Below are 13,922 nucleotides of genomic sequence, written 5' to 3' on the forward strand. Positions count from 1 at the left end.
CATGCTTCCGTCATACACAATCAGGTACAACATGAGCAGCAGCAGTGCATGCTTCCCTCATACACAATCAGGTACAACATGAGCAGCAGCAGTGCATGCTTCCATCACACACAATCAGGACAGCAGCAGTGCATGCTTCCCTCACACACAATCAGGTACAACATGAGCAGCAGCAGTGCATGCTTCCCTCATACACAATCAGGTACAACATGAGCAGCAGCAGTGCATGCTTCCCTCACACACAATCAGGACAGCAGCAGTGCATGCTTCCCTCACACACAATCAGGTACAACATGAGCAGCAGCAGTGCATGCTTCCCTCACACACAATCAGGACAGCAGCAGTGCATGCTTCCCTCACACACAATCAGGTACAACATGAGCAGCAGCAGTGCATGCTTCCCTCATACACAATCAGGTACAACATGAGCAGCAGCAGTGCATGCTTCCCTCATACACAATCAGGACAGCAGCAGTGGATGCTTCCTTCATACACAATCAGGTACAACATGAGCAGCAGCAGTGCATGCTTCCCTCACACACAATCAGGTACAACATGACCAGCAGCAGTGCATGCTTCCCTCATACATAATCAGGACAGCAGCAGTGGATGCTTCCCTCATACACAATCAGGTACAACATGAGCAGCAGCAGTGCATGCTTCCCTCATACACAATCAGGTACAACATGAGCAGCAGCAGTGCATGCTTCCCTCATACACAATCAGGTACAACATGAGCAGCAGCAGTGCATGCTTACCTCACACACAATCAGAAACAACATGAGCAGCAGCAGTGCATGCTTCCATCACACACAATCAGGACAGCAGCAGTGCATGCTTCCCTCACTCACAATCAGGTACAACATGAGCAGCAGCAGTGCATGCTTCCCTCATACACAATCAGGTACAACATGAGCAGCAGCAGTGCATGCTTCCATCACACACAATCAGGACAGCAGCAGTGCATGATTCCCTCACACACAATCAGGTACAACATGAGCAGCAGCAGTGCATGCTTCCCTCATACACAATCAGGTACAACATGAGCAGCAGCAGTGCATGCTTCCATCACACACAATCAGGACAGCAGCAGTGCATGCTTCCCTCACACACAATCAGGTACAACATGAGCAGCAGCAGTGCATGCTTCCCTCATACACAATCAGGTACAACATGAGCAGCAGCAGTGCATGCTTCCCTCATACACAATCAGGTACAACATGAGCAGCAGCAGTGCATGCTTCCATCACACCCAATCAGGACAGCAGCAGTGCATGCTTCCCTCACACACAATCAGGTACAACATGAGCAGCAGCAGTGCATGCTTCCCTCATACACAATCAGGTACAACATGAGCAGCAGCAGTGCATGCTTCCCTCACACACAATCAGGACAGCAGCAGTGCATGCTTCCCTCACACACAATCAGGTACAACATGAGCAGCAGCAGTGCATGCTTCCCTCATACACAATCAGGTACAACATGAGCAGCAGCAGTGCATGCTTCCCTCACACACAATCAGGTACAACATGAGCAGCAGCAGTGCATGCTTCCCTCACACACAATCAGGACAGCAGCAGTGCATGCTTCCCTCACACACAATCAGGTACAACATGAGCAGCAGCAGTGCATGCTTCCCTCATACACAATCAGGTACAACATGAGCAGCAGCAGTGCATGCTTCCCTCATACACAATCAGGACAGCAGCAGTGGATGCTTCCTTCATACACAATCAGGTACAACATGAGCAGCAGCAGTGCATGCTTCCCTCACACACAATCAGGTACAACATGACCAGCAGCACTGCATGCTTCCCTCATACATAATCAGGACAGCAGCAGTGGATGCTTCCCTCATACACAATCCGGTACAACATGAGCAGCAGCAGTGCATGCTTCCCTCATACACAATCAGGTACAACATGAGCAGCAGCAGTGCATGCTTCCCTCATACACAATCAGGTACAACATGAGCAGCAGCAGTGCATGCTTCCATCACACACAATCAGGTACAACATCATCATCAGCAGCATCCAGTGCATGCTTCCCTCATACACAATCAGGTACAACATGAGCAGCAGCAGTGCATGCTTCCCTCACACACAATCAGGACAGCAGCAGTGGATGCTTCCCTCATACACAACCAGGTACAACATGAGCAGCAGCAGTGCATGCTTCCCTCATACACAATCAGGTACAACATGAGCAGCAGCAGTGCATGCTTCCCTCACACACAATCAGGTACAACATGAGCAGCAGCAGTGCATGCTTCCCTCACACACAATCATGTACAACATGCGCAGCAGCAGTGCAAGCTTCCATCACACACAATCAGGTACAACATCATCAGCAGCATCCAGTGCATGCTCCCCTTACACACAATCAGGTACAACATGAGCAGCAGCAGTGCAAGGTTCCATCACACACAATCAGATACAACATCATCAGCAGCAGTGCATGCTTCCATCACACATTCTACTGGTCCCACAATGAGCAGTGCATGCTTCCATCACAAACACTATACAACGGGAGCAGCAATGGATTCTTCCGTCCACAGGTCCAGCATGTGCAGCTGCCGTCCAAGAGCCCATCACACGTTGTAGTCCAGTTCCTTTGCCATCTGTATCAAATTCTGCAGCTTATCCATATAACAATAAATATGCACATTTAAAGCATTTCATTCAACTCTTTGGCATTACCTTAATCTTGATGGAGTTAGGAAGAGGTGTTGTCTCGTGATTCAAGATGTAAAGGCCACTCATGAGCCCGAAGGGCCACTTTAGGCTCCTGCAACCCCAACCCGGCAATACGGATTTTGCCTTGGGGATGATCCTCAATTCTGATGGATTCCTCAGCAGCAATTTGACTAGAGTTGATCTGTTTTTTGTTCAAAACGTGTGTTCATTTAATATGTCGTGCACGCAGCATAGATGAACTGTTAGTTCCTTGTTAGACTCCACCCATTGCTTAGATACCCTTTGCTGAAAGGGAAGTCGGTCTTGACGAAAGCCCCAGATCCTTCCCGGACTGGAGATGGAGGCTGACACATGTTAACCACACTCATAAGTCAAACTATTCGCTGTCTTTCTACTATTACCTCTTCCCAGTGGAAGCCTAAATGAAGACATTGGCTGACCATAAAGTAGTTTCAGCCCTCATTTTGAACTTTTACAGTAGGCCCATCATAGAAACACAAAGCGACAGAGTAATCTATATCATCGCAACTACTCCCTTATTAGTAAGTTTGAGTCATCTCGTGCCTCTGCCATTCAACGTGTGGGAGGAGCAGTCCCTATGATAAAGCATACCACACATTGGCGAGTTAGGGCTTGGCGTAATTTTAAAGAGACACCTTAGAAACTCTTAAGACACACCTGAAAGTAGACACAAGAGCCTTCAGCTGGTTCCCATGCCCAGAGGTACTTGTTTGTGACTTTTAACTCCTGTTCAGTGAACATAGACACGGAAAACCTTTCCACACTCTCTTGCTGCACTCTTCTGCCAGCAGGATCAAGCAGTCTTTGTGCACTAGAAAACATCCTGAGACCTCGTTGCTGCAGTCCCATTTTCCTGGAAGCCTCCATGAGATAGGTCTATGTCCAAAGGATGTACAACTGCTCGTCAACTGGACAGAATGTAGGCCTGGCTGTCCTCAGACAGGACATATGAGGGTTATGAGATTCTTCTGAAAATTTAGCAAAGTCAAGCCACAATAATTCAATGATACCAGTTGGGTGCTGCCAGGTGTGATTTGGGAACCTAATGCCCATATACAGTTCAACAGTCTGGTGCCTGTTGGTCATACTTTTCAGTATTCACCCATCTCTTGTCCACTATGGTCAGTGACTAATGTTATTAGAGATTTGTCCCTAGGTAATCTCCCAACCCACAATCCCCCCAAGAGAAACGAAGGCACATAAGATAGTCACAGCCACCCTCCCATTGGACTACAGGGATCCAAAAGCTGTAAGTGATTTTGTTCCACAATTGTTGCTGGCACATGCATTCATATTTTCTTCTGGCTTTTGTTTGATATGTTGGTCAACAGCCTTAGCAGGCTCCCTGTGGGTAGTGAGCTTACTGTCTCCTATATGGTGGCACAACACAGATATGTTTATTAGCAATTCAATCAAACATTCCTTCACAACCTAATCTGGTTGGCCCTATCCATCCCACAAGTACTATCAACAAGCCACCACCTTTTGTCGGTGATATCCGTGAAGGAACCCTAGCACTTCTTTAAGCATCATTTAAAAACTTCCTTATAACAGACTATTTCCTGTGATTGTAATCATCACATTTGTACAATCTACTAAGCAGCCCTGAACCTCACCTCTAAGGATCAATAATCTTATCTTATATCAAAGGTCTTAAGCAGATAGCCACCTGTGACAACCTTCACATGGGTCTCTCAAACTTTGTTAATGGTCTGAGATGTTCTGTGTGCCCAACAGGGAGAATAAATTATAAAATTCTTGTAACTGCTCCTGGAACACAGTGATTTCTGTGTCTTTCAGATCTGGAGCTCAATAAATGCTGTACTTTTTTTCTTCATCCTCACCTCCATGAGTGAGAGAGATTTCTGCATTGTATTGATCATTTGGTCTTGGAGCCCCAGCAGTGATGAGTACCATATCTTCATCCTAAGTCCCTCCGCTCAAATATAAAGCGCACATTCATTGCCTTTTACATCCATATCTTGGAGTCCTAACATTTCTGAATGTTAAATATTTAACTTCATGAAAACTGCAAGCCTGATGCAGGAGCCAACATATATATGTGGAGAAGTGTGGCTCAATGGTTAGAGCAGGCAGACCTTGATGCAGAGCTCTGGCCAGGGACCAGGGTTCAATTCCCGCCTCGGCGGGTCTCAGGCTCATTAATTCCCCTTACCGGATATTCTCGCCTCAGTGCCTATTCTGATCATGGGTCCCACGCTGCAACTCTGGGCAATAGCTTGCTTAGTCTCCACAACGGCCCCCACAACGCGAGTGATGCCTGGTCTGCACCATGGGGGTGCCCACGAGTGGACACTTCACAGGGAAAGCCAGGAAGGGTTCCCTTGCGGTATTCGTACAAGTGCTGGGAAACCCATTGCGGGTAGCTGTGCGCTGTACAAGTACAAAAAAAAAAAAAAAAATATGTTGCTGTGTTTTGTGCAGTAGGATTGCATACATTTGTTGCAATCACAATCTTTTCTTACTTATCATAAATCCAGTAACATGGAATTGATATCCCATTGACAGGTCACCGACCGAAGAAAGATCTGGAGTTCATTGCGCTGGTGGATTTCGCTATCCAGGTGAGGTCTCTATGGGTTTTTACAATACATTTTTACATTGCCGTATTCACATTTATTTCTGTGATGAATTGGGTTATTTATTGAGAGGGTGAGAACTCAACTCAAGAAACAATCACAACCCATGTCAGAGTGAGTCACTAAAGAGATTAAATAAACCCGAGCTCAACACTCTGGTTGATATGGAACAGAGCAGACAGGCTTAACTTAGTGGCAATGTGTAAAGTATTTATGTAATACCAAAACAGTAATGAAGTCAAAATGCAAAACATTCAAAATCCCAAAATGAATTTGAATAATTTGGTAAAATTCAATTGCAAAAATTACATCCAAATTACACACATCCAATAAGGGGAACCAAAGACATGAACATTTTAGGACAGAGGTCAATGTTCAATCTGTCTCTGTTAAATTGCTGCTTATTTATTTATCATGGAGATTGGTGTTTACTTTTCATTCTCTAACTACAATGTGGGAGGATTTTGTAAATTGAACCATCTGGCAATCTTGCTGGAGGCTGTAGGATGTGATTTGTTTCAACACAACAACATTTAAAAACCTGTAAATGGACTGAACAAATATTTTGAAATATATCAGTAGTTTAGAAAGCACATATGAAACACTTTTTTGTAGTTCTGAATTGTGATAGAAACACACATTTTAATGAGAACAAAACCATCATGATACTTTGTTGAGTGATGGGCAAATAATAATTATTTACTGAAATCTGATTTCCACATATTGTCGTTAGTGCACAATATAGTTTTAGCAGTAAAACTGCATGCCTGTGCTAATTTGGTGGCCATTTCAATGAACAATTTGCTGTCTGTAAAAAAACAGTGCACTACCAAATGCTACTTAATATATTTGTAGCAGTGTGCTCCAGAATGCACCACAGGGTACATATCATACGCTTACCACTCTCCTGTTGAACGGGCATGATTAATTTATGCACTTGTTCTTTGTGGGATTTTTCACAGTCCCTATGACTTGGGTGACGTAACTTTGATCGCAGCGCCCCTACTCTGAAATCTGTTACAGCACCACAAGTTATATATTAACCTAGCAGACCTGTCAAACAGGCTGTGGCACTGTAATGCCAAAAAATAACCACTGTGATTGGGGCCTAACAGACTGGAAAGACAATAGAAGGACCCTGCATAGGTGTGGGCTAACATTTGACTGTGACAGGGGAGACCTCTTTAAAGTGCAACCCAAGTGTGATATGAAAAGCTCCAGCAGACCTGTCAAGCAAGATGTGACATTCAAGCGGGACATGACACCTGCATATTCTTTCAGTCCAAGAGGGGTCAACTCAGCCCATTCAGGTCAGTCTATTGGTTTGCTCCTGGAAACAAGTTTGCACCTTATTCACTCCAATTTAAATGCTAAAATCTGGCTGGCCAAAGTGGGAGAACAAACCGCAGATTTAGCTTCCAGGCGCTTCAGGCAGAGCAACAGTAGCTTTTTAAAAGTTACCTTTCCATAATATTTCGAACCAATCCAACTGCACCATCACGTTGGATTTTTAACAACTATGAAAAATAGTTGTTTAGTTATTTTTCTAGCTTGTCCCAATCCCAAATTATAGGACTATTATTTAGTAGGTCATGATAGAGTTCCATACTGTTTTCCTATCAACAGCCAAACCTGGTACAGTGAAGCTGTGGGGGCATTTTCACTGTAAGGACGAGTTTACCATTAACATTTTACAAGTCCTACTTTTAAGTACCATGCACCCTACTTCATAAATCCAGTCATCCTTCTTGGGTCTGCATGGAAGCCTCGGTGACTCGCCCACGTCTAGTTGATAAGGAATTAGAAAAATATCTTCTGTGGTATATACAAGACTAAGAAGAATGGGTCACTTTCCTTGGCAAGCTGAATTCTGCTATGATAATATCAAACACACCTCTACACCATAGTATCGTCCGCGATTTCATCTTGATGGCATTGTGCAGCACACATAGTAACAGCAAATTGCCGTGAATGAATTAATGTTTATGTGCAAAAAGGTGTCCCTTCCTGCACATAAACAATAATTAAAAATATTGCAATTTGCAACTTCCATGTGTTCTGCACAATGCGGCAGACATAGGAGTTACAAATCGCCATTTAAGATTGTTTACGTGCTAAAAGGGACAACTTCCTGCACATAAACAATCGTCCCCCCCCCCCCCAAAGCAGTCACCCTTGCACTAATGTGCAAGGGTGCCTGCGTTGGTACTAGGCAGCTTAATTTAGTGCCAGCGCTAGCGGAAACACAGGGGCGGGCCACATCATTCTAAATACGCCGCTTACCTGCATTTTCTAACTGATGGAGCGCGGAATTAGCAATTATGAAGCTACCCCACACTACACCGGTTCATTGTACACATGTCCCAGACTGTTTCAACACTATAAGAAAACTGCCAGTTGAGAATGTATCAAGCCTAGCTAAGAAGTATCTACCACAGGCCATACAACATAGAGAATAAGGCAATGGCAATGGATTTGGTATATCTTTATTTATATATTTATTTGTTGTCAGTTTAGGGGCAAAAAATGATTGTAAATCCCTACATGCACCTTTTGCCAGAAAAGAACAACCAGCTACTGCTTCTATATCCTTGCCACATTTCATTCACTAATGTATTCTTGCTCTACACTTACATTGTGCGATCAGAGAGTCCAAAGGCAAAGGTTCAAATTCACTTCTATAGGCAGACATACCCACAATGAAGACCAGGCATATCGTGAAACATGGAGGCCGTCTTGGAGTTCTATTTTCTTCTATTATTTTATACAATTATACCTTTTCGAGATGGCCATCACGTTGAATCCGGATGCAATGTGATGGACAACTTCGATTGCTTAATGCGCCATGATGCCTTTGCTAGCCACCAGGTCCATGTGTGTGTGTTGTACTAGGCAGCCTGTTTGCCCACCAGTGGTAGGGGAGAGAGCAGCTGTGAAATATTTTAGTAGAGACGGCTCTATGACAACTTCTCCTTCTGGGTGATAGAACGAATTGTACCCTTGCAGGTCATAGATTCTCCAATTGAATTGAAGGGCTAAACCATTTGTATGGATTATGGCTGCCCCCACCATTATTATTAGGATGATTAGGAAATAATTGGGAGTTACCAGCTCCTCACGTGGAAAATCAGGCGTGTGATGTAACCACGTTTCAGCCATGCAACATAAATCAAGGTTGTAGGTTCTCACAGATCTGTGATTTTTGTCTGGTGTTCAATGGCCGATCAGGCGCTGCAGAACAAGGCTTGGTGGCAGTGACCAAAAAGAGGCGACCTTATAAAGAGATGCATTATGGTACACGTTGTCCCCCTTGTGTACTGTGGTCTCCAAAATGGTGTAATGAGGAGAAAAGACATTGGGAAGGTCTTGAGGGAAATAACAAATTGTTGTTATGATACGCTTACCCACATTGAAGGTAGAAAAGGTGGACTATCCTGTCTTTTGAGCAGCATGCCTGGTGGCTGTCAGCAATCAAGTGCACATGGGCTTTCCTATGGTGTGGTTTTAGTGCACTGCCAGTGGGATGACCACATGAACATGCAGTGGTCACCTCTAAATAAGCATCAGAAGTGTGACACACATTGCCAAAGGACTAAGAGAGCCCTCACTCAAAATGGCCCCTAAATAGAAATGAAAGAAATGAAAGAAATACTGTGCGGCTAGGATGAAAGAGTTGCTGACTGGCCAGTAGGACAGTGTGGGGGTTGATGGAATGAGGATAGAAGGTGCTCCAAGAAGAAAGTGACCAAGAATCAGCACCACACAGACCAGTCGTATATATACAGTTCACAGGTCAGAGGTCAAATAGAAAAAAATCAAAAAATCCATCTGAGCAGTGGTCATCTCTAAATAGGCACCAGAAGTGTGACGCTTCAGGCTGGAGCACGGTCTCCAAAGAACTGGGGGAACCACAGAAAACCCTCACCCAAGGTTACTGCGAAGTAGAAATGAAAAAAATACTGGTCTGCTCGGGGGAGCTATCTCCAACAAGGAACATTGTAGTGTAGTTGTAGATGGAATGAGCGACACAAAACATGACCAAGATTGAGCTCCACCCAAACCAGGCCTATTCGAAGCTCAAAAGACAGAGATCGGACGAGGAACATATGTTTGCCCACCTGGCCATGCATACCTTGATCTGTAGATTGGACTCCTACAGTGGATTCTGAAGGGTTAGCTGAATCATTGGTGCACTGTTGACAGTGAAAAGCGCTCTTCCCATCCTTATCCTCAGGTTTTCTGTTGCTTTCAGATCGCCCAAGGAATGGACTACATGGAAAGCATGCACTGCATCCACTGCGACCTGCGCTCCGAAAACATCCTCTTGACCGAGACGCTGTCCTGCAAGATCGGGGATTTTGGCCTTGCAAGCTTCACGGATAATCAATCGATTCAGCTCTTTGCAGGTGCGTTTTGCTGTGTTCGTAAGTGCATGATGGTGTCTATCCTCCTCACTTTTTCTAAAGTGGTTGGTTGAACATGGCTTACACCAGCACAAGTCTTGAGTGGCTTCTCTTCCCCCAGGTCCTTTGAAGATGCCTGGCTTTTTGGGTGCGTTAATAATATGGTCTTGTTCTTGTGAACTATCTGTATTTCAGTCTTGCGAACTATCTGTGTTTCAGTCTGTGGATTGATTCTGTTCAATCTTCGATCTCCCCACATTCATTCTCCTTCCTTTCGATGTAGTCAAAACCTTACCTTGTATCCAGGACTGTAACCAACACCACAAGCCCACCCCCACGTTTTCCATATGGATCTATTCTTTTCCAGGGTCCTAATGCCTCTCTCCACTTCGTGACTAATCAGCACTTTGGAGGGACACTTTTAAGCCTCCAAATCTACCATGTCAATAGTTAATGTTTCCACCATGCATACATAGAAGTCTGGATCTGTTCTTCCGCAAAGACCTCTTCATAATGCTTTTGTAAGGACCTTCCGTCTTGATATCTTTCCTATGACATGCCTGGCCTTCTCAAAGGTTTTCCTTCCTTGGGATCATCTGGCCCTTTAATATGAATGTTTTAAAATAAATGTAAATCCTGATGATGATCTTTAACTTACATGAGCGATCGAAACAACGTTGACTCATGCCACTGACCCTGTTCTCTTCTGTATTTTCTTGCGTCATGAATCAGTTGTTCACCTGTACACACGCGTTGCTTCTTCATGATTGCTGCACTGTGTGATCAGTCCTTATTTATTTAGCACTCTGGTGTTGTTTACTGAATAAATGTTTCAATAATAGGTGTTTGCATCAAGCATACAAGTATTGGCTGGGAGTGGGAGTGTCACACATCCATAATCTTGGCAGCAGTACTTGAATAAGTCCACAGTGAGCCACTGTTTTGTGTTATTCCATTAATAATCTCTGAATAACATCTCTCCTGTTAAGAAAATAACCTGTACCCTGATTAACATACATTGCGTTCAACCAAACTTCAGCTTCTGATTGTGCCAAAAGTCTATAGAGCGTGCTTGGGAGGCCGCTTGTTCTGTGTGCTGGCCCAGTCTCTGTCGAACTCGACGGCCCTTTGAATTAGTACTGGGCTCTGGCAACCAGCTCATTGAATTGCTTTGGACAACTAGAGAGTGACACTCCGGAGGCCAGGCATAGAGAGGTATGCATTCCAGGACTAGGACTCCGGTGCTGTTTGCTGTGCGGTTGGGTCCAAGCGTGGAGGAGCGTTGACATGTGAGGTGCTGGTTTTCAAGAAAAGTTTGAGCGAAGTCCAGGTGCTGCTCCGGGTAAACAATGACCCGAGACCAGCAGGATAGGTTAGTTGCCCAAACAGAACTCCTCTGAAAGGAGACCAACAAAGGATCCACACAGAAGAGCAGCCAAACTGACCAGAGTGGAAAAGAAGTAGGTTCTCAGAAGTAGCAATTACCAGGCAGCAGTGCAAGAGAACTTAGTATACTCCAAATATAGTCCACTCTCCTCCCATGGTCCTCTTATTTGTTGCCTGTGCAATTGGATTTTGGCCCAGAGCTTCCTTTTTCTTGGTGGCTATGAAGTTGTCTGCAAACATATAGGGCTTCCCAAGTACCAAAGACATGAGATGTCCTTAACCGCTTTGGTGACTCCCATTTTCATTGTTCCTTGGACATGTAGTAGAGCTGCAATAGAACTCCTCCTCACCTATGGATTATGTGTGGAGATCTGTACCCCGACTGTGGAGATCTTCATACAGGCAAGTATGTGCTTTAGTAGCAAATGTGGGAGGGACGGAGGGAAATACCTGGAAAATGGGGAATACTTACTACTAAAGAGAAACGGTTGAACGAGGAGTGAGTACGAGTTAAGGGAGAGTTAGTGCGGGGTTGAGGAAGAAACATACAACCACCCACAAACTACACTTCTATAGTTACTGCAGCCTGAAAAAAAATCCCCAAATAGTTGTAAATGTACGCCAGCTCAGAGCACAACACATGTCCACTCACAGGTACTGCACACCTTTCCACATAAAAATAATGGAGGCAGGGACTTTAAATAAAAACCCCATTGGAAATAATGTTATATGAATTACATTTATTTGAAATATTTGTAAGTATAAATACATTTGATTTAATGTGTTAAATATTACCTTTAAATAAAATCTTGTTTTTTATTTTAAATTATATTAATAATTTTAAAAATGTGCCATTATTTGATATAAACTTCAGAACAAAACGTATATTAATGTAATATTGTAAAAATGTTTAATGTTGCAAAAAAAAGTTAAGGATGCTTTTTATATTGTTCTATGTTTACAATAAATATATAAAAAATAATTAGCATCAATATTTCCCCCCCCAAAAAAAATTTCACATTTAAAAAAAACTTAAATCATCTTTTAAGCTTTTCCCTATACTTTACCAAAGGGAGATCTCTCCCCCTACATATGAAGAATTACAAGTCTCAACTTTTCACTTGTAAATTAGGCTCCACACCCAGAACTCAGGGCGTGGGGACATGTAGGTCCACACTTTTGAGTAACTTTACACTTGTAAATGGTGAATAGCCTGAGTAGTAAAGCTACTCAAAAGTGTAAGAGTAAATTTACACATGTAGATATACTCACATGATACCTCAGGGTAGCATTCCAAACCATTGTTTTTCACCTTAAGTGCTACCACAGGCAAAGCCCCACCCTCTTCAAATCAGTACTGACCCTGCTCCTCAAGGGAGCAATCATCCTGAACTGACAGAGAAGACCCCTCCAAAAGGGATATATGCTACGCCTGCTCTCCTCCTGGTGCACAATCAGGCTGCCTAGCACCACACACACACACACACACACGTGCACACGCACACACGCACACACACACACACACACACACTTTTGCACCACAGTGCAAAGGTGTCTGCATCATGTCTACGGCAGGTTTAGTACTGGAATGATACCCTTTCCTGTACAAAATACTTTATCTAGACAAACCTTGACACTTTTTCCACTTTGGATGTGTGCAGTACAGTGTAGCACACATGCAAATTCAATAAGGTTTGGAGAAATTGAAACATTTCTCATTTTTACTGCAAGCCTTCAATAGGTGATATTTTTTGGTGCAGAATCCTATCTACAAATTTTAGTAGAAAGGGCTTTGAGTCAAAACCCGCAGGTGGTTGCATGGGAAAGCCCATGTACTACCTATGACGGTACGTTCCCCGAGGAAAACAAATCAAAGCAGCTCTACTTTGTGAATCTTTAGGGCCGCTTTCCACAGCAAATAAAGTTTTGCGCTACAAAATAAATCACAAATTACATTTTTGCTCTGGTTTGTGGCACTTTTGTGACAAACCCGGCACAAAATGTTAGTGAATCTGCCCCTAGGTGTGATTTTCAGTAATACAATGTGATATTAATATTTTTCACCAGTACTCTCCAGGAACCTGTTACTGACAGTTTAGACTATGAGGTGTGTATATAATATACATTACTGTTGCTACCTAAATAATTCTAAGACTTATGCTTATAAAAAAAAGCACAAAAATTGCACAGGAAGCTACAGTGGTTTTGAGTAAAACCTGATGGAATTTAAATATATTTAACGCTTGTGTAAATATTTTCACAGACCTATTTGATTTCATTTAAAATCATTCTCTCAAAGACAATTGCACATGTTATTCACACTTTCTATGAGAAGGGTCTCCTTACAGTTCTGTAAGACTCCATGAATAGTTTGGGGTCAGTTAGTATTGGAATCTGTGTATGTCTTTGGCCAAACCCAAGCAGTCACTGTTAAATTAGAGATGTCCAAAAGGGTTTAGGTAGAATGCCAAGTGCAGCAATTGGTCCACTTGAGGTATGGTGCCATCAGAGATATATCCCACTGTGCGGAAGGCGTTTCACTAACTGTCTAGCTATGGACGAGCAGATACCAAACACATGCAATTGGAAAAAATCTTCATCTAAGTTTAAGTTGTTATCATGATAGATATTATGAAACAAGGAGTAAAAGATTATGTTATGCGAAGAAGCAGAAGTTCAGATCGTGGCATGACCACTTCAGGAATCCGACATTCAACTTCTGTACATGTCAACTCTTCAACGCTTATGTTTCTGGCTGGGCCTTACATTTACTTAAAACAAGGAAAGGCAGTGTATTTATATTAAACCAAATAGAT

General features: G+C 43.3%; 1 protein-coding gene across 1 annotated transcript in view; it reads left to right on the forward strand.

Moving 5' to 3' along the window:
- The window catches only part of LOC144763999 (tyrosine-protein kinase FRK-like), a 276,862-nt gene that overhangs the window by 245,467 nt on the left and 17,473 nt on the right, over positions 1 to 13,922 (forward strand). The window contains exons 6-7 of the mRNA XM_078650119.1: positions 5,247 to 5,302; positions 9,570 to 9,723. Of these exons, the coding sequence (XP_078506245.1) occupies positions 5,247 to 5,302; positions 9,570 to 9,723 (210 nt within the window). The remainder of the gene's footprint in view (positions 1 to 5,246; positions 5,303 to 9,569; positions 9,724 to 13,922) is intronic.

Source organism: Lissotriton helveticus, chromosome 6 (assembly GCF_964261635.1).
Source record: "Lissotriton helveticus chromosome 6, aLisHel1.1, whole genome shotgun sequence".
Taxonomy (NCBI): Eukaryota; Metazoa; Chordata; class Amphibia; order Caudata; family Salamandridae; genus Lissotriton; species Lissotriton helveticus.